The following is a 22,250-nucleotide window of genomic DNA, read 5'->3' as shown; positions in this document are numbered from 1 at the left end:
AGCCCCAAACATCTTTTCAAAGTTGGAAAAGAAGGAAGATTTCAGACAAAGGTTTGAACAGCCAAACATGAGAAATGCAAAATCAGAATGAAATTTAAAGGTTTATATAAAACCTTAGAACTGCATGTTGCATTTGAATTATTCTCAAACAAAAGCTAAACCACAATTAAACCTTGTTTTATCATTACTATCATGAGCTTTGGGCTTGCATGCTCTCCTCTTCCCCTTAGCACATAAAGGGTGGATAATTGAACCCTGCTTTGATATCCTGGCTTGTTCACAAACTAGGTTAGAACAAGCTGTGATTTGCTGGATTCAGACACAACAATAAATCCCAATTAAACAATAAATCCCAATTAAACAATAATGTGCAAAGCATCAAGCTTAAGGCTTATGGCTGTAATGCTGAATCATGGTGTGCTCATGGTTTAGCATGATGTCTGAATCTGGCCAAAGACCTGTGCAAAGCCTCCATGTCATACCCATTAGTTTTCCAAGTAGAGAGATATTAACATGGGAGGTCTTCAAACATACAAATCCCTTGCATTCATACTTGATGTGGTACAGTCTCTTGAAGACTGTAGTCATGACATACATTGAACTGGCTCTCCAGTACACATAATTAAGTGCAGAATTGCTGCTGTTGATTTACTGGTTGAAGGCATTCAAGTTAGAAATTCTGCATATAACAGTACACTGCATATCTCTTAAGCACTCAACAGACATTTGACAAATATTAACAGAAGTTGGCATTGAAATTCCATAACTATCCTTAACTGGATAGTCCTCAGATATTAAAACAGAGCACAACAAAAATATTGTTTGGGAACCTCTGGTGCATACTGACATACACAAACTTAAACACACAATGCATGCCTTTGATTCTATAAAATCTGAATCAACAAGGGTAAGATAAAGATATCTTATACTTTTTTCAAGGCACATTAAAGCCCAAGTCAGTGGGTTCCACCAAGAATTCACATCATTTTTGTTTAAGGGGAATATTATCATGACCTAAGCAACATTTTCCCTTGAAACAAAACCTCAGAGTTGCAAGCTCTATAAAAAAATAAATGAGTTGAATATGTGACTTTTTAAAAAAGTGTCTGGCAACAACATTTACAAAATGTTTCTTTATGGCAGGGGTGCGGGGAACGGGACAGATTCTCTTCCACTTTGTTGCATGAAAGACACCAGGAAAGAAAACTGAGCATCTATAATAATAATCTCCCCAAACTCTGTGCTTTGGAAATCTGCTCCCCTTAACTCCTCCCAAACTGCTGCCTTGCCATTTACAGGTGGGAATGATACCACTAAAAAGCTGAGAGGAACAGGAATTAATCTGCTGAGTTTGGGGAATGGTAACATTTTGCCTGAGAAAGATACTCAAAACGGCCCCATTCAGTAAGAAATAAGCTATCTATGTAGTATGACTGTACTATGTACTGTGACATCATGAATCAATTATGACATCACCCATCAGCTTCCTTCTGTTCTACTTGCTGTTACAGAAGCACCATAAACAGCAAAGACCCAGGATAGAGCTACACAGACCTCATTAAGTTAGGGTTCTGAGTAGGACTGATTAGGTAAAGAAGCGTGAGTTCTGAAAAAAAGAGTGCAGATGAGACAGTGGATAGTGACACCAGTCAAAAGAGATAGAGACAGGGGTGAAGAGGATAACGTGGGGCATAGTCACCGTGAAAGAAAGAAAAGACCACTTAAATACTATGCATCTTTATAACCACATTTCCATACACATTCCTGCCATTTGGCGGACATCTTGTTAGTATTACAACAAAACAAAACAAACAAACAAAATCACCAAACTGCCAGATGTAGAAAACAAATTATTTGGACTTTTGGTTTGCTTAAGAGTAGTAAAAAGAAAACAGATTGAAGGAGCAAGAAGTCTTCTTTACTGTCCTGTAGCCTACTCAATTTCTGGTAATGGCAAAGAGAACGAAAAGTATGACTAAAAAGACCTGGTTAGGGCTAGTATAGGAATTTCTTAAGGCAATGATGGAAATAGCATCTTGTCATTCTTAAGGAGACCTCCCACTAGCTGAGCCACCACAAGGAATAAATGGATAAATAGTATCTTACATAACTCTTCAAAAGCAAAATGTGCAATGGAGGCAGGCAGAGTAAGGTTCCAAAGCATGCCATCACTCGCTGTTCAGTTGTATCAAACACGTCAAGGGTTTCTACACAATTGTTTGTGTGGTGCCATAAAGGCAATAAAGAGAGTCCTCTTATTATAGTAGTGCCTAGCCGTACCACCCAAGATATTATCAGCTGCTGGATGCAACTGAAAACCCTGTATCAGAGAGAATGTGATATCTGAGCGCTGTTCTAGGGTTTTGAATTCCATAATGCTGTGTCTTATTTGTTCAATCAGCTTGAGGGAAAAGACTGCTACAATCTTTGTTACAAGAATCTTGGTTAGAGAATTGGAAACCTGGTTAATTTCAGTCAAAATCAACATTTAAAAATAGGAGGCTGGCACTGCTAAAGCACCTCAACTTCAATCCACCAAAGTTCATATCACTTCAGTTAACAAACATAAACACAAACAACTCAAGGCAAATTGCCTGATTGGCAACATACATGCAACTCCTCTCCACCAAGCTCTCTCTCTTATTGGGCCAGTTCAGACATCATGTGGAACTACTTGTTTCTTGTTTAGAGCTTGTTTCTTCACGTTGCCCTGAGCCTGGGGAGTGCACATTCCCTTCCTCCTCGGCCCACATGAGCCTCCAAGGAATTCTACTTCTAATTTAGGTCAGAAACAAACTGAGATTGTTCATGACGTCCAAGCCAAACATATTGGTTTATTCTAACCAACTTCCCTAAAATAAGCTGAGATATGAAACCCATATGTCAGCTTATTTTAGGGTAGTTCGTTAGAATAAACCAGGTTTGACAGCTTTGGACATCATGTGGGCCACTGTGTGAAACAGGATGTTGGACTAGATGGGCCTTGGGCCTGATCCAGCAGGGCTGTTCTTATGACTGACCTTAGCTTGTTTCTAACCTAATTTGGATACATAATTCCCTGGAGGCTCATGTGGGCAGGGGAGTAGGGAGCATATGCTCCCAGGGTTTGAGGACACTGCATCATGGTTCCTCATGATGTCTAAATGGACCCACTGGTTAACAACAGTTGATGCTGAATCAATCACTGGGCTAAACAAGTTACAGAACTCCTGTTGGATTCCTGCTGAAGAACCTCCATGTGGAGTTTGTGCCTATCCTAATTCTTGTGCTGGGCTCCAGGGGTGTAACTATGATAGGGCAAGGGGAGACAGTTGTCTGGGGGCCCACTGCCTTGCCCCCCCCGATGCAAGTCACATGACTGACTCCCCCAGCTGCACACCCGCCTGGGCTTCCTTCAGTTGTATTCATCCTCCGAAACTGATGTGAGTGTTAAGACCTGGAGCTACCAGAACAGCACGTCTTTCTCTAGTACCATTAAATGACCTGCATTGCCCACAATTTACAAAACCTTTTAAAAAATAATTAAGGATGATGTTCTATTGTGGCACATAGGTAGGTGTGTGTGTGTGTGTGTGTGTGTGTGTGTATACACACACATATACATACACACAAATATATATACACATCCATATAGACACACACACACGCACACATATATATATATACAAACACACACACACACACAAACACATATATACATATACATACGAGTATAACTATGCTTTTTGTTACCACTATTCAGCCTCATTTAAGATTTCTTTACTTCATGAGCTGTTATAGAAAGATGTTATAGGAGCCACTACCACTCCAGACTGAAGATGGGGACTATATGTTTGACTGCTCCACCCTATAGAAACAACTCCTTACACAAAGAAAACTGATGCAAGAAAGAAGGATTTTAGCTTAGCCTTTCCCTTGACCTGATAGTTTTTTATGCACAGTGATATTTTCTGTGGAGGAGCATTTTTCCACCTGCAGTCTGAAGTGGTGTGCTTTTTACCATGTTAAGTGCTATTAGCTATATATTCCTGAGATCTTACCTAAACTGATGATGGGCTTGTAATCAAGCTTTACATTAAAGCAATGAAACTTGCCAATACATTTTTAACAAATCTCAAAATCTGGGTACAGCATAATCACTAGACAACACCAAAAACTTTGATAAATTAAATGAAACAGAATACCTTTTATTGCGCCCACAATATTTTGGTCTAGTCCTTTTCGGTTGTCATTGAGACCTCTTTTCCTTTTGCCATTCGGTAAGGAGTTGGCCAAGGTCTTGTCATCAAAAAATGCACACACCAGCTTTCGAAACAGCAGGCTTCCTGAGCGCGTGTAATTTGCTAATATAGAGTCCAGTTGTGATTTGGGCATAAAGACGTCAAAACCTTCAGCAAGCTGTACTTCTGGCTACCAAAAAGAATACCAATGTTTTATTAGCATCTTCTTCACATAATCATTTTGTCCAAACGTGAAAGTGAATGATAAATTATTTGCATTCACATACATATATACACATGCAAGGTTATTCAACACCAGGATAGTTGCCTGCTTTACTGGGGTGTGTGTGTGTGGGGAGGATTTGTTAACTATATACAAGACCCCCACTCGCCCGGCCCACGTCTTCTCCTCTCCCTCCCCGCCTGGTGCTTTCTGGCTGGCTGGCGGGTCAGCCAGCCGGCTGGCCGGCCAGCCACCTCCAACCGCCAATTCCTGGAGGCCAGGCCACTGCTGCCTGCTCCTGCCGGCCAGCCGGCCACCCGCTGGTAGGAGCAGCCCGCTTCTTCTCCCCGCCCCCCGCTTTCTAGCTGGTGGGCCGGCCAGAAATCTGGCCCACCACCTCCTCCTGCCCACCCGCATCCTGCTCTCCTCCTCCTCCGGCCCGCTACCTCCTCCTGCCCACTTGCCAATTCCGCTGCCATCTCCTTCTCCCAGCAGCTGGGCCAGGCTGGCCCACTGCCTCCTTCGCTCGGCCCACCGCCTCCTGCTCTCGGTGGCGGGGCCAGGCTGGCCCACCACCTTCTTCTCCCAGCACCCGGTCCAGCCCACCGCAGCCTCCTCTTCCTGGCGGCCAGCCAGCCTGGCCCACCGCTGCCGCCATTGTCTCCCCGTCCGTGTCGCTATCCTCCAGGCAGCTGCTCTCACGAGAGCTGCCACACATGGGATTAGTGATGGGTACGCCTAGGAGAAATAAATATATAGCTTGATAGATATTATCATCATTATGTGATTCACACCTCAATTTATCTTCTAAATATTAAATACTAGAGCTGGAAAAATCTCAGGCAGCTGGTTACCTGGATGCCTCTACATTTAATGCTGGCAACTAGGATTTTGAAATATTTATTCAGTCTTGTGCAGCACTGGCTCTTAAGAATTTGATCTTGGCTAGTAGGAATTTGAAATATAATCACTACAACTACAGTCCTGTACCCAATGATGCATGTTTAATTCCACTATAATCAATTGTTTGAATCATAACTGAACCCTACACTTTTTGACATCATCAAAACTAAGCAAAGGAAATAAAAACAACTGAACAAAAACAACTTAAGTATTGCCTTGCTGCATCAGATCAAGATCCATGTAATCCAACAGCTGTCAGTCAGATACCACTGGAAATCATGAGCAGGATGTGAAAACAATAGACTTTCCTGTTATCTGTTCACAGTATCTGAACTGGTATCCAAAGATATACTGCCTTGGGATATGGAAGTTTTATTTAGCTATTATGACTAATAATAATAGCAATTGATAGGCCTATCCACTATGAATTAGGCTATCCCCTTTTAAAGCAATTTAAGCTGATGGCCATCACCACAACCTATGTAGTGAATTCCATAGATTCATTATATGCAACATAAATAAGTTCTTTCTTTTTTAACCTCTTTGAAACCCAATTGGAAATGTGGCTTAGAAATTTATGACCACCACCACCACTTGGGGCAAGACCAAACATCATTTTGGAATCTGATTTTATTGTGTCAGGCATTTTATTGTCTGACACAAACAAAACCTTTTAACAAGTGGCATTCCAATTTATTAATACAGGAATAGTGATATTAAAAATAGCAAAACAGCTTACTAGATGTTTCCTGCATCACCAGATTTCAGAATTGCAAAACTTGTCAAAATGGCTGCATTTATACTATTCCACATTTGACAACTTTACAGTGCAACTCTTTTTCATTGAATATTCAAGTTTTGATAACAATATGGACTTTTTCAAAGTGTAGAAAAGCTGGACAAATTTAAGAAGTCAGGTAGATATTAGCACATACTAATCAGAACACAGCAGGAGGTTCTCAAGGTGAGAATGACAGATGCTCGCACAATATATAGAACTCTGATTAGAAACAGTGTCCTGGGCTTAGCTGATTTTGTCAGCATCTCAGTGACACCCTTTTCTATGAAATTTAATTGTATGTTTGATTTGTTTTTGTCTTGTTGTGATAAAAAGTTGAGACAGAGTAGACCTAACCTTCATTAGAAAGTGACAAATTGAGTTCAAAAACCTGTTACAGTATGAAAAACATATGTTCAAGGTAAAAAGTTGAGGGGAAAAGAATGTGTTTATTTCTCATTATTGCTACAACATACACCCTGTATATATTATTCTCAAGAGCAGCATGCTGTCTAGATGAAAGCAGATACAACTATTTCAGTTTTATTCAGAGACCACTCAGAAGTTTGCTCCCTTCAGGCTTTCACCATTTCCTATCTTTCCCTCCTCCTCCTCCAATTTCTTCCTTCACTCCCTGCTTTGTTTCTAAGCACCCTGTGCTTTAGCTCTCTTTCTACTAGGCTTCTTTTCCACCAACATACTGAAGCCCTCTGCCAGTGGCACAGAATTTATCCTACCCCGACACACTGTGGGAGTTTCTTCTGTCACACAAAACTGATTTTTCACCCTCTTCATAGAAGCTATTAAGTATCCCCGCTTCCCCTCTCAACAGTTGACGAGCCGTTTCCCATGATCCGTGAGAAGGGCTCAAAGGGGCAAGGGGAGGAAGCATCAAAAAGCTTATCTCCTTCACAGACAATCCTCTTCTCGTTGCTGTGTGACCAGACAATTGCCAGCTTCTGCCGGTAGCTCAGAGGGTCGGGGTGCCAGGACATGTGGCCCGCCCCCCACCAGAACTCCAATAATGCACGTGAGTGTGCCATGCATTATGGGGATCCTCCCTCCCCTCCATAAAGCCAGCCAGGAGACCTGCGGCCAGGGGAACCCCACAGCCAGCCAGAAATGCTCTCCTAACCCCATTTTACTGATCATTTGCCAGCCCCAGAGCTGGCAAATGACCAGTAAAACAGGGCTAGGAGAGTACTCTGCATCGCCCCGCCCCAGAACTCCCATAATGCATCATGAGCATGTGCGGTGCATTGTGGGAATCCTCCCCTCAGCCAGCCGTGGGCCCCACAGAGGCTGGCAGATGATCAGTAAAACAGGGTTAGGAGAGCGCTCGCTTTCCTAACCTCATTTAAGAAGGTGGCTGCGGAGGTGGGTTTGCCACTGAGGCACTGCCGGGATTGGGCACAATCCCAGCAGTACACACATGTAGGCAAAACTGGGCTGGGCTTCCTTAGCCCAGTTTCGCCCGTGCGTGTGTATAGCTTCAATATGTTGAGATATTCAGGCAATAGGCAACAACAAATATTTAACTTAAACTAAATTAAGGCCTTGATTCTTCCCACTATCAGCTGAGAATGACAAGCACAAGACATATTTTTCTCTTCTACAGTCAGCAATGAGAAATCCCCAGTGTGCAGAAAGTGAAAATAGCTCTGACTTACTCTCCTACTCCCATAAAAAATGGCTACTCCCAGTATACATTGAGTATAGAAGGCTGTTGGGAATCTTCAGTGATTGCTTTGGAAAGTACACCTGAGACCACTCATTAACAGTCAATTTAACAAATTCAAGCAAATTGATCTTTTAAACACATGTGCAAATTTAACAGGGGAATAAATACAGTTATTTCAATTTCTGCTTTAGCCAATTTCTTAGGGTTGGGGTGGGTAACAGCAATTTACCGCAAGCTGAACAACATTATCAAATTGAAACTAAGCAATTGAGTAATTGAGGCTAGTTAGAAAGTTAAAATAATCTTGTTAGGTATAAGATAATTATATTCTTCCTATATCTGCAGCAATCTATAAAGAGGCCATCTATTAAGATTGCATTCCATTTGGTTAGATGATTGTGATTTTTCAAAATAAACACACATACAAAATGCCAAGATGAGTACCCTTGGTCACATAGACAGATCTGTGGCAGAGTTGAGAATAATATATTCATATTTTCAGAGTAGTCCTCTATCCTCCTTCACCCAGTGTTTTCTGTCCTTAATAAAGGTAGAGAGATCTTGAAATGTGTGCCATATGATCAAAACTTCATGGCTGATTCACATGAAGAGTTCACTGTCAGATATGAGACCCTCCCTGCACCCCTGCTAATTCCTCTCCCTTCCTCATTCACTGATATTAGTTGCACATGATAAAAAGGCAATCTATAATGACTGGCACACAGCACAGTCTTCAGTGGACAGGCTATTAGAGAATCATAGCAATAATCATGGGAAAAACACAACTCTATGAATCTACCCACTAGAAAACCGAAATTCCTGTTAATAGGTAGAAATAAATTTGGTCAATGGGAACTCTTCACAGGCAATCCCTAATCTCAATTAGAGACCTAATCAATTGTTGATTCATGTGTGTATATTTTATAAATGAATCAGTCTGTACCCAGTCACATAATTTGAAAATAAAATGCTGATTTATTCCCAATTCCTTCAGCAGCAAATTATTCTTCAATTGCAAGCAATCAGTATCCAATTGAGCTTCACATGGACATCTCCAAGTATGATTTATAGCCAAATAGAGTTTGTTAACATAAAATAATCAAGGCAATGGTGTACATAATTAACACAAATGAGAAAATTGCCAAAAACTTCTGTTATGCTAAAATTAGCAAGCAGCCAATTAGACTTAATCCTAAGCATTTCTAAATGCTTTATCGATTAAAAATAGATCTCCTTTGCCAATTCTACATAGATTGTTTGCTTTGCATAGAAAACAAACAGTGAGTTAGAAGTGGAGTGCTCATTGGGTTCCTGGTCACAGAAGTAAAGACTGATAATCAATTAAACCAATCTGTGTGTGCATTACCCGGTGTGTATTATACTGATGCACAGATTCAGCTATGGTCAAATGCTTCTGGCACCTGGCTTAATCTCACCTCTACCATGGGCTCACTGGGAGGCCTTAAGATAGCCACTCTCTCAGAATCCCCTCCCTCTAAAATGTACGGATAACATTACTGACCTACCTTACAGAGATGTTGTAAAGATTACTTAAATAATACAGGCAAAGCACTTTAAACCCTCAAAAAGTGCTATACGGTATAAATGCTAATTACAATGGAGATTATCATCATCATAATCTCTTCTTTGTACACGTTTCCCCATTTATTTCAAGGAAACATTCCAAAACAAGGGAAGATTACTTATTCAATTCTGAAGGTCACTCTGGAAACATATCAAGAGTAAGAGAGCTGTGGCTAATTCACATATTTTTAGTTACCATGTAATGAATATAAATTACAAGTTGGTTTTATGGACACAAGGCATATCCACAACTCAGACTCACAGCCTAGCCTATATTTCCATGATCCCAAGGGTTAGACATTAATTTGAAGGGGAAAGGAAGCAAGTTAAAATTCATCATGATTCTGGAAAGAACTCATGGGGAGCGAAGTACTTTAAGCATCACGTGCTGTTGTGAGCACTTCTGAACTAGAACAGTTTGTTTGGTTTCAGTAAAACCACCTTTGATTTATTGGATTCAAAACTGAACACCATAACACACACACAAACACACACACGGAGAAAAACAGGTTGCTCACCTGTTAACTAGTGATCTGTGAGTGATCTATGTACATTCATATTCTCAGGTAGTGCACCTGTGCATTAGCCTCACGGGTGGAATTCCACAGCTTCTTGTGCACTCCAAGCTCCGGGCGGCATGACCAGTATATTGGGTGGTTGGAGCACCAATACCCGTTCCTTGATGACCACCCGTTGTGCACAAGTAGTTTGATGTGTAAAAGGAGAATGAGAGAGGAGTTACTTCACTGCAGCAGGGATGGATGGGAGGCTGTATGAATGTACATGGATCACCCACAGATCAACCTGTTTATCTGTGTTGTTGTGATCCACTGAACATCCATACTCTTGGGTGATTATCAAGTTCTCCCCTCAGGAGGTGGGTGTAGTGAAGTCACTGCAATACTTTTTTGAGTATTGCCCTCTCAAAGCAAGTCTCTGCTACACTACTCTATTGTAAATCAATAGTGTAGTGTTTGATGAAGGACTGTCTGGAGGACCAAGTTCTGCCTTACAAATATCTGAAATTAGAACGCCTGACAGATTTGTAGCTGAAGAGGAAACTGATCTGATCTGATCACTGGTAGAATGAGCCTTGATGGAAACCAGGGGCTCAATACTATGTGATTTATAAGCTTGAGAGATAAGATCTAGTAATCAGTGTGACATTCTGACTAGAAATAGGTTTGCCAATGTTCTTTCCCTTATAGGAGATGAATAACCTCTTATCTTTTCTAGTCCATTGTTCTGTCTAGATAGTGCAGAAGAGACCTCTTAATATCCAAACAGTGGAGAGACTTTGCTAACTCAAAGGATGGATTTAGAAGGCAGGTAGAAGAATATCTTGATAGATATGGAAGTCTGTAACTATTTTGTGAGCAAATGAGGGATCCATCCTCAAATTACTTTGTTGAGATAAAATCTAGTGCAAGGAGAATCTGATCTCAAAGCTGTCAATTCACTTGACACGGTGAGCGGTTGTGATAGCTATGAAAAATGTGGTCCTGAGAGACAGATTTCTCAGTGGCACAGACACAAGGGGCTCAAATTGAGATTTTGTAAAAGCCAACAAAAATAAAGATAAGTTCCACTGACTCCTTTGAAGCCCTTCCCCCTGTGGGGACAACGTCCCAAGTCCCAGCCACGGACACCTGGTTCACTGAAGTGAGAGCCGTGCATGCCATATTGAAGGAGCAACTGCACCAGGCAAAGGACACATATAAACATTTCACCAACCATTCTCAACAAGAAGGAACACACTTGCAAGTAGGCAGTCGTGCCTTGTTGTCCACATGCCATCTGCGCACGTGACCTTGAAAGAAACGGGATGCTCGTTTTATAAGGCCCTTTCATATCCTCAAGCAAGTGAACCCCGTAACATTCAAACTGGAACTGCCACCCTCACTCTCCATTCACCCAGCGTTCCATCGCTCCCTGCTACTGCCAGCAGCCTGACTCCCCATCACATCAACCCGTACCGCCTTCTCTGCCTAACCAAGTGGAAGGGGAACCAGACCCTACTGCTACCCAGGATCTGCCTTCATCAGTAGTCCTGCTTGAACCTCTTTAAGCCCAGAAATCTACCCTGGCAGCCTTAACATAACGACCTCGCTAGCACGCCCCCCAGTAAACTGTAAGTGAGTGTTCCTGGATTTGAAGAGCCAGTTCACCAGTTCACCAGGACAGTGGAGGAGGCTTAAAAGAGAAATCTACAGTACTCTTCTTGTACCCAGCTACCTAAATATCAGAGATGAGGAAGCTGGATTATCCCATGCTACCTTAGAAGCTGGAATGAGGACAGGCAGCATGGGTAACACAGAAAGCTGAGCAGATGTGGAGGAAGCAACAAAATCATAAACAAGATCTTTAATCTTTGATTTTTGTTGCTTAAGTTTAGGGGTGTGCACAAATCAATATTTGTGATTTAATTTGTGGTTGAATAGAATTGCAGAATTAGTTCATCAAAATTGATTTCCCCTAATTGATTTGTTGAAAGCAGCTGGTTTGGCCAGCTGCCTTGACGAATCACCCCAATTCGACCTGAATCGATTGGGTGAAGTGGGCACCATTGTGAGGCCCATGTTGGTGGGGAAATGGGCCTCAAAATGGCTCTTCTTTCTGGTGAGAGCTGTTCTACCAATTGAGATCAGCGGGTAGACCAGCTCTCCACTCTGGACTTGGCGTGTCAGCCTGCCTCGGAAGAATGGTCTACTTGCTGATCCCAACAGGTAGACCAGCTCTACCAGGAAAGAAGTGCCATTTTGAGGCCCATTTCCCAGCAAAGGCCTCAAAATGGCACCCAAATCACTTCAGGTTGAATCGGGGGTGATTCTGTTGTACCCTGAATCTGGCCCCTTTTCCCAGAGTGATTCAATTCGGGGTAGAATCACTGAATCACCCCCAATTTGACCCAAATCGATTTGATTTGCACATCCCTACTTACGTTCCAGACCAATAGTTTTGGCTATGTCTTGAATCCTAACAGTTCAAATTTTAAGTTCTTCTGATGGGGAAGAAAAAGTGCCACTTGGAACATTGTCCTCAGGAGAACTGGTGAACACTCTTCTACATCAGATTTTTTAGCCATCAGGCTTTGCTACAGCTTTAATAGTGCCATTTCTTTGCTATTCTGGCTTAATTGTAAACCGCCCTGAGCCATTTTGGAAGGGCGGTATATAAATCAATCAATCAATCAATCAATCAATCAATCAAACAAACAAACAAACAAACAAACAAACAAAGATGACAAGACTTCTGAATCTGAGGAAGAACCATAATTCTCTCCCATATTTAATTTGGTAAGCACTTGTTTATCTACTGAAATACTTGTTGGGGCTGGCATGATTGAGGTCGATGTAGACATTACCATGGAAGTTGGTATGATCAATACCAGAGAAGCTACTTGGGAAGGGGTAGCCTTGGGAATAGAAGCAAGCGTTGGAAGTGGTGTCCTAAGCATAGCAATATCTGAAGATTGAATCATTGTGATTGAAGACTGTTGCTTCTGGTGAATGGAGGAAGCAGTAACTTGGATTCGGTCTCTTTCCTTGTTAGCCTTCCACTGTCAAAAAGAGAGTACAGGAAACATTGCATGATGGGAGGATCTGCACCCCTGTAACAGGGCCCAACCTCGATGCGCTAAGCCATAATCGAAAACACCCAGAGAACTCCAATAGCTCCTGTAGTTGCAATCCCGTCTAAGAGGACTCCATTCTGGAAGTAATTCTAACAAATGTCTATCTTCCCTCAAATGAGTGACTGGAGAGGTTCTCTGATGTAAATCCCTCAGAAACATGGAAGGGGTCTTTGGAATGAGAATCATCTCAACATTGCAACCTTCCTCAATATCTAAGCCATGAAAGCTTGAAAAGTCGAGGAGGTGGCAGATGTAACTGCCAATTCCAAAGTCAAAGCAGGAACAAGAGGTGAAACTTCTTACTAAATGAATGCCTCTCATGTCATGAGCTTAGGCAAAATGTTTAATCTCACCAAAGAGCTTCTAAATTCCTCTGCAGGGTGCCACCGAATGCGAGATTTCCTGACTTCAACAGCAAAAGACTTTTTGCTGCATTATCCCATGTAGGAGAGATTGTCACAAGGTGTCTAGTTCCCGATGTCAAGCAGTGGTCAGCAGGGATGTTCATGAATTGATTCAGAAGTCCACATGCTGCCGTGGTGGGACGCACATGGCCACCACACATGCATGGTGGCCATGTGTGTCCCGCTGCAATGTGCAGGCTGCTGGGTGAATGCCCACGGCTGTGCGTGGACTTCTGAGCGGCACAGCACCATGCCTGGAAAAGTGGTGGGGCGGTGGAGGAGCAGGTAAGGATCTGCTTTACTTATACTTTAAAATGTTTTGCCACGCCAAAACATTTGTGTACATCCCTAATGGTCAACTCAACTGTCAAAGATTGTGATGTCAAAGGGTGATGCTTTTGTGATGCTTTTCCAGAGGCGACAATACTGAGACCTCTGTGATATGGACTGATTTTGGTGGGGGACCTTGGACAGAAGGATTCAAATAACACCTCTTTTTTGGTGGTTCTTTGAATGGGGGAAGGATGGATCTTCACTTAGTCAAATTCTTAGGCATCTTGAATATAGGAGAGGAAAACAGGCTGCTCACCTGTAACTTATGATCTGGTAGAGATCCGTCGACATCCATAAGAATGGGTTCTGCGCCTGCGCAGGAATCCCCGCGGTAGCCATGCCTCAGCTTGTCGAGGCGTCCAAGCTCCGCCCACACGCAGCGTGTGCTATTTAAGAGCGGGGCTGGGCGCCATGTTCCTCAGTTCTTTGGACGACCGCCGAAGAGGACGATCATCGCAGATAGACATCATGAGTGGAGACGAACAGATACGGTAAGCATAGTAAGCATCACGCACACAGAGGAGCACCACTACTGCAGAGGGGAAGGATGGGAGGGTCTTATGGATGTCGACGGATCTCTACCAGATCATAAGTTACAGGTGAGCAACCTGTTTATCTGGATCGAGATCCGTCGACAGCCATAAGAATGGGTGTTTAGCAAGCTCCCCAAGGAGGGGGGTGCAGTAGTGCTATTGCCGTACCCGTTTAAGAACACTCCTCCCGAAACTAGCCTCTGCAGCAGAGCGCAAGTCAAATGACAAATGGGAGATTGGATGACCAGGTAGCTGCTTTGCATATGTCCAGGAAGCCAATCCCCCGAGAGGTGCGCAGCTGATGAACCGTAATCCTGTGTGGAATGGACTGTGATGGATTTAGGAGGTGTTTTATGCTGCATCTCATATGTGAGTAAGATGAGTTGGACCAACCACCTAGACAATCATTGGCGAGAGATTGGGGTGCCTTTGGTTGCACCGCCATACGATACAAAGAGACGTGTGGTGGCCCTAAAAGTCTTTGGTATGCGCTATATAGAACAGAAGTGCTCTACGAATGTCCAGGGAGTGCATGGACTGTTCCAAAGCCGATTGTGGGTTTCTAAAGAAGGTAGGTAGAATAATGTCCTGATTTAGGTGAAAGTCCGATACTATTTTTGGCAGAAAGGTAGGATCTAGCCGCATACGCACTTTGTCTTCATGAAATTGTGTGTACGGAGAGTCGACTCTCAATGCCGTGAGTTCACTCACCCGACATGCTGTCGTTATCGCAACCAGGAACGCCGTTTTCAAGGATAGCAGTTTCAGAGACGTCGTGGCCAGAGGTTCGAAAGGCTTTAGCGTCAGAGAAGAGAGGACCAAAGATAGACTCCAAGGTTCCACCGGCGATCTTATCGGCGGATAGACATTGGAGAGGCCCTTCAGGAAGGCTTTGCTGAGGGGGTGTGAGAAGAGAGTGACACCATCGCAGCCCGGGTGAATGGATGACAGGGCGGCCAGGTGGACCTTAAGAGAGATATTCGCCAATCCCTGTGATTTTAGAGTGGACAAATAGAGGAGTACCTGATGAACGGAGGCACGCCTTGGCAGAAAACCTTGGGACTTGGCATAGGCCTTAAATCGAAGCCACTTGCTGCTATAATTCCGTCTGGTCGACAATTTCCTTTGGTTCAGTAGTATATGATCTAAAAGTTTATCCGCCAGGCGGTCAGACGGAGAGTGAGAACATCTGGGTGGAGCACGAGGCCACCGTCTTGTTAGAGAAGATCCGCTTTGGGTGGGAAGCGATGGAAGAGATTCTTGGACAGTCTGCGTACCTGTGGAAACCATGGTTGCCTCGGCCACCATGGCGTTACCAGGATGCAAGGCGTCGGGTGCGCCAGGAGTCGAGCTCCGACCCTGGGAATCAGGGGTTGAGGCGGGAACATATAGGGTTTTTCCGACGTCCAGTTGAGCTGAAAAGCATCTCCCAATGATAGGGGGTTGTGACCCGCCCTGGAACAGAAGCGGGCGCACTTCTTGTTCGCTGATGTCGCAAACAAGTCTATTGAAGGATGAATCCACTTGTGAAACAGCGGATTGATGTATCTCGGATTGATTTCCCACTCGTGGTGAGTGTCGTTCAGAAATATTCGACTGAGATTGTCCGCTAAGGTGTTCTCTAGGCCCTTGATGTGGGCTGCGAGAGGGTAAAACTTGTGGCGGATGCACCAGTGCCATATCTGGAGAGCTAGAGCACACAAGCTCCTGGAGACTGTCCCGCCTTGGCGGTTTACGTAGGCTTGCGCTGTCGTGTTGTCTAATTGTATCTGAACGCATTTGCCCTCCAACAGTGGTAGGAAGGATCGTAACGCAAGAAAAACTGCCAGTAATTCCAAAAAGTTTATATGGAGTTGACTCTGGTTGAGGGACCATTTGCCCTGGGCTTGCCGGTCCGCACAATGTGCGCCCCACCCTAGAAGGGAGGCGTCTGTCGTGAGCCAGATGGTCGGAGTAGGAGGCTCCCTCCAGAAGGCCTCCCTCCAGAAGGTTTCTGCGTTCTGTCCACCAGGTGAGGGATTGAAGAATGGGAGTAGGGATCAGCAGGCGTTTCTCTTGGTTGTGTCTTGCAGGGTGAAAAACTGAGAGAAACCAGAGCTGAAGCTTCCTCATCTTTAGACGGGCATAATGAATCACCGCATTGCACGAGGCCATAAGACCCAGTAAGCGCTGGATGGAGCGTGCAGGTTGAACTGGGTGGTCTTGAAATAGCGTTATCATGCCTTTGATCAGGTCGTACCTCTCTCCTGGTAAGAATGCTCTTTGGCGTATCGTGTCCAATACTGCTCCTATGTAGCTTGCCACTCTCATAGGTTCTCGGCGTGACTTTTTCCAATTGACTTGGATGCCTAGGTCGCGGAGGACCGACAGAACATAACGGATCTGCGAACGTAACTCGTCTTGATCCTTTGAGGCCAGGAGCCAGTCGTCCAGGTAAGGGTAGACCATGATGCCTTGCGTTCGCAGGTATGCAATCACTGGAGCCATACACTTCGTAAAGACCCTTGGGGCGGTGGAAAGACCGAAGGGTAATACATTGTATTGGTATACTTGGTGGCCGACTGTGAAGCGAAGGAATTTCCGATGTGGAGGTCGAATGTTTATATGGAAATAGGCGTCTTTTAGATCCAGCGTTGCCAGCCATTGCTCCCCTTGGAGGAGCGGGAGGATTTGTTGCAACGCCATCATTCTGAACCTCTTGACCTGGACAAACTTGTTCAGGTTGCGCAGATCCATGATCGGACGGATGCCCCTGTCCCGCTTGGGAATTTGAAAATAACGGGAGTAGAATCCATCCTGTCTGTCCGCCCACCGCACCTGGGCAATTGACCCCTTCTCCAGTAGCTCCTCGACCTCCTTCCGTAGAGCATCGGAAGGAGGAGTGGATGTTATCCCTCTGAATCGTGGAATTGTCCTGAATTCGATGGCATATCCTGAAGAAACAATCTTCAAGACCCAACGGTCCGATGTTATATGTTGCCATGCGGGGGCATGGCTTGCCAGCTTGATGGAGGGTTGAGCCAGCAAGGGGTCGGTGTAGGGACCCATTGGTTGAGATGTCAATTCCCCCGACGGCAGGGATGGGGAGTGGAGAAGTGACGGTGGACGGACTTGTGTCTCAAAGACGCTTCTGGGTCTCTGAACCCTTGGGTCGTTGAGACTGATTTTGCTTGAATTTGTTCTGGTAAGCTCGTCTCTGGTAAGGCTGGTAGGATTTGCGGAAGTCCCTACGGTCTTGTTGTCTGAAGGGAGGATGTTGTTTATTATATGAAGAACGATACCTGGATGTATACGTGGATGTAGAAGATTGCGCCGTGAAGGTCTTCGCCGTGAATTTCGATTTTTTAAGCAGCTCCATTGTGGCATCCGTGGTTTCACTAAATAGGCCGGTGCCATCAAAGGGAAGACCCTCAATCTTATCCCTCATGTCCATTTGTAATGTGGTAGATCTGAGCCAGGCGTGTCTGCGGAGAGTGATGGCGGCAGTCATGGCCCTGGACTCGCTTTCAGCTAGGTGCTTGGCGATACTGAGTTGTTGCCTGGTGAGATCTCCTGAGCGTTCCAGGATTTTCTGAAAGGCAACCTTGAATTCTTCTGGTGATAGGTTGTCCAGTTCAGGAAGCAATCCTTCCCAAAGGCTGTGAGTATATTTAGCGGTGCATGCTGCGTAATTAGCCACCTTGATTGAGAGGCACGCAGTCGAATAGATTTTGTGGCCTAAGAGGTCTAATTTCCTTCCTTCCCTTTCAGGAGGAACGACGTGGCGCTTTCCAGATTTAGACACAGAGGCACAATCAATTACAAGGGAGTTGGGTGCCGGATGCTTCAAAAGGTACGTGTTATCCTTCTCCATTATCCGATATAGGCTTTCCAGTCTCTTAGAGGTGGGGGTGGAAGTATGTAGCACTTCCCAAGCACATTTGGCCGCCCTCGTGATTACAGGCAGCATCGGTAGGGCCACTGGGGCCGTCGATTGAGATTTTAACATAAAGTTGTAGACGGGGTCGTCTACAGTGGTTAGTGCAGAGCGAAGATCTAGACCTAAGGCGTCTGCCATGGCACAAACGTGACGGTGGAATGCTTTCATTTCTTCATTGGGTGACACGTAAACTATTGGTGCCACATCCGTGGGGGGTTCAATGATGGTCTCCTCTCCTTCGGGGTCCGACTCAAAGTCTGATGAGCCGTAGTGTTCGGAAGGCGAGGCTGCTGGGGAAGTCGGCGCTGTTCCATGGGATCGCTCTGAAGGTGTGGGAGGTGACGGCAGGGATGTCGTCTGAGTTGCCATGGCACGGGTCAATGGCGGCTGTGTCTACACACAGGAGTCAGAAGTAATAACTGTAGACGTCTGTGTTGATGAGTGTCTGGTCGCTATCGAGGGAGTGTTAGTGGATGCAGATATGGTGGTAAAATCAATGTCGCAGGTAGAGATGACCGTGGTTCCCAGGTTCCAGTTGGTAAGGAAGCTTGGGAACTAGTTGAGACTGCTGGACCCGAACCAGGTACATGTGGTGGGGGGGGTATGGGTGAATCCACAGGTGTGCCAGGGTAGAGGGCTTTGCAACTGGGCTGCAGAGAGTGTAGAACCCGGGTGTGCAGGAGGAGCTGAAGTTGATCGAGGCTCCTCTTCAGATGCTAGGAAGCCTCTAAACGTGGCCTGTGAAGGCGTGCTCGCTGTGGAGTCCAAAAGCGACAAGAGCGACTGAGTCGCAGATGGATGCAGGCCTATTTCGTTGTCTTGAGGATCCCCTTCGATATCGAAGGTTGGAGGTGGGGATCGATATTGAGGAGTGACATGACTGGACGTCGTAAGCAGCGGAGTGTGTAGCGATAGAGCAGAGCTGGGTCCCGGAGCCGTCGGCGTCGAAGGCGGGGAGGAGGGAACCGGTGTTGGAGCAGGCGAGAGGGATCTTGCTCTCGGTGCCGAAACACTCGGCGTCGACGGTCTCGGCGTCGAAGGGTGGGCTGGTGTCAAAGATGGTCGATGTCGAGTAGACGGGGGTGATGGTGTTGTGTCTCTCGTCAGATCGATCATTCTGCGGCGTTTCATTGTCGATGCCGTCGCGGCTTCGTCGGCATCGGGATCACTGCTGGAGATCGAGGGAACCCGGCGTTTACGACTGCTCGATGTCGAGACTGTTTTCAATGTCGAGGGTCCGGAGCCCTTCGAAGTCGAAGATTTGGACTTCGAATGCGGCGATCCAGGACGCGTTGACGTCGAAGTTTCGACTTCGTACGTGGTGTAGAGGCTGATTGAGCCCTCGATGTCGAGGGGTGAGGTGTGCCCGGCGTCGAGGGACTTAACACCTCATCATAAATCGCCGCTCTGAGGCGAAGCGCTCGATTCTTTCGCGTCTGCTTCGAAAACGACAGACAAATTTTGCATGTAGAAACATTATGCTCTTCGCCCAGGCACAGTAGGCATAACTCGTGGAGGTCTTTGGAAGGGAGCTTAACATCGCAACCCTTACACCTCTTAAACGACTTTTTGTCATCCGCCATAGCGCGACGACAGGGAAGTCAAGTCCAGTCCGCGTCAAGCCAGTCATTGGTCGATAGCCGTTCCGAGTCAAAAACATTTGGGATGGTCCGTTGCCAGAAAAAGAGTCGTTCACGAAGTTATCAGTCCGATAAAGAAGAAAGCTGTAAAATTGTCTCTGAGAGAAAAACTGAGGAACTTTCCGACGAAGACGACGCAGACCGAGGTCCACGCGCTAAGGTGGTCAGAAAAGAACTGAGGAACATGGCGCCCAGCCCCGCTCTTAAATAGCACGTGCTGCGTGTGCGTGGAGCTTGGACGCCTCGACAAGCTGAGGCATGGCTACCGCGGGGATTCCTGCGCAGGCGCAGAACCCATTCTTATGGCTATTGACGGATCTCGATCCAGATCCAGTGTTTATGCGAAGTCTCATTCATCAACAGCGATGGAATAGTCAATGTTGAGGGAGCCAACATTAATCTCTCATAGTATCGAGGGAGCCGATACTACCAACAGTGACTTTGATGTCAAAGTTTTGGTTGAAAGATCCCTGCTGGGAAAACTCAATGCAGGGGACTCCTTATCCTGGAGGTCAGAGGTGAATCAGGCATCAGGGTAGGTGGTCGGAACACTTGTAAAGAGTCACCCTCAACTGAAGTTCCCTGTTCTTCTTAGTATGCCATGAGAAGGCCAAAGAAATATTGCAAATGCTAGTGTTGTGGTCCTCGCCTAATCAAATAAGGCACAAATTGTGGCAGTCTGATGATGGAAGTTTATCACCATAGGCTTCACATTTCTTAAAAGGTTTCTTAATGTCTATTGGGAAAAATAGTCGAAAGCCAAGTCAAAATCAAAAAATCCCAGGGAAACTAACAAATCTTCTCTCTAGGAACAAAGAACCAAGCCAAACCGGAAGAGCTCTAATCCAATGAGGATGATGCAACAGTAGTCAGAAAGGAACTGAGTGTTGGCACTCCAACCACCAAATATAATAATCACACCAACTACAGTGGGCAGAGCTTGGAGTGCCACCCACAAAGCTACTTCGCAGGTGCACTACCCAGGAGTATGGCTGTACAATGGATCATGATACAGATCACACACACGCCCTCTTCAGATTCTATAAACAAAAATGCTGCACGTGAGTACAGCATCTAAAAAATAGCTGGAAACCATGCCCTGGCTCTGTCACTCACATGCTGGTGTTCATCTGAAGATATAAACATCGTGGATGTAGACATTTTTGTGATCAGGAGGCTGGGAGGCACCAGTTAGTCTCTTCAGATGAACACTGACATGTCCGTGACCAGCACCTAAGAGGGGATGAGTGACAGGCTGCGGCATGTACTAAGACAGTTCGAATTCCCATTCAACCAGTTCGAGTTCGAATTTCCCATTCAACCATGAAACTCACTGGGTGACTCTGGGCCAGTCATGTATCTCTCAGCCTAACCTACCTCACAGGGTTGTTGTGAGGATAAACATAACCATGTACACCGCTCTGAGCTCCTTGGAGGAAAAGCGGGGTATAAATGTAAAAATGAATGAATGAATGAATGAATACTTGTGTAAAATGCTTTGTTTGCAATGTCTGAAAAGCACTAGTGATGTACTGAAAACAACATTGTGAACAATTAATATTTGCATGAGGCAGTAAACATTGTAGCAGACATACATTGCAAGCAAAGAGACTGCGAGATGAAAAGAGTCACAATCTCTTTGCATTTCATTCTACAACTATGGTTGTGCTCTAGAGAAGCATGCTTGCAAATCTTTGCATGCAACAGCGCTTTTTATTTGATTTTGGAAGAGCAGCCCCTTCTACAGTCACAGCCACCACCATTGCCACCCCAGCATGCTGCAACATAAGCTGCTGCTTTTTAAGTTCTTTGACAGCCACGGCTGCAATTCAAGATCTTAACGAGCATAAAGGTGCTTGCTAGAGGGGTGGGGGTGGGGTATTTTCATTTGCGTACAGAAATAAAAATGTTTTTGTTAGAGACAAATAAAGGATATCGACTTGCCCAAGACCACCCAATGAGTTTCATGGTTGAGTGAGACCCGCCCCCTCCAAAAAAAATTATAAAAATGTCTTCATTCCCTTCAAGGTAAATTCTGAATCTTTATTTTAGACACATTAGATAAAATCTCAGATAATTTCAATGAAAAATATTATAGTTAAAACATAATATTTTGAACAAACATTTTTAAATAACTGGTCCAGACATGAGAGGTTCAGTTTTAGAAACATGTTAAAAAATAATAATACATTTCTTACTCCACTAGAATCAATGACAAATCCAGCTGACTTCAATGAAATAGGAGTTCATCCACTAAGGTAAAAAGACATACAATGAAACACTCCCTCACAAGGCAGTCCCTCTATAATTTAAAGCTTACATTTTCAAACCATTTGCTTAGATTCAATTTTGCACTCATAATTAACTGAAAAAGCATGATTGAGATTTTTTTTTTTTA

General features: G+C 44.8%; 1 protein-coding gene across 2 annotated transcripts in view; it reads right to left on the bottom strand.

Moving 5' to 3' along the window:
• BEND7 (BEN domain containing 7) overlaps nucleotides 1-22,250 on the bottom strand; it is a 115,105-nt gene that overhangs the window by 28,528 nt on the left and 64,327 nt on the right. For both annotated transcript variants that reach the window (XM_053256808.1, XM_053256807.1), the window contains exon 6: nucleotides 4,185-4,410. In XM_053256808.1, coding sequence (XP_053112783.1) covers nucleotides 4,185-4,410 — 226 coding nt within the window. The remainder of the gene's footprint in view (nucleotides 1-4,184; nucleotides 4,411-22,250) is intronic.

The sequence above is a fragment of the Hemicordylus capensis genome, chromosome 5 (assembly GCF_027244095.1).
Source record: "Hemicordylus capensis ecotype Gifberg chromosome 5, rHemCap1.1.pri, whole genome shotgun sequence".
Classification (NCBI taxonomy): Eukaryota; Metazoa; Chordata; class Lepidosauria; order Squamata; family Cordylidae; genus Hemicordylus; species Hemicordylus capensis.
This window is presented reverse-complemented; position numbering and strand designations above follow the sequence as displayed.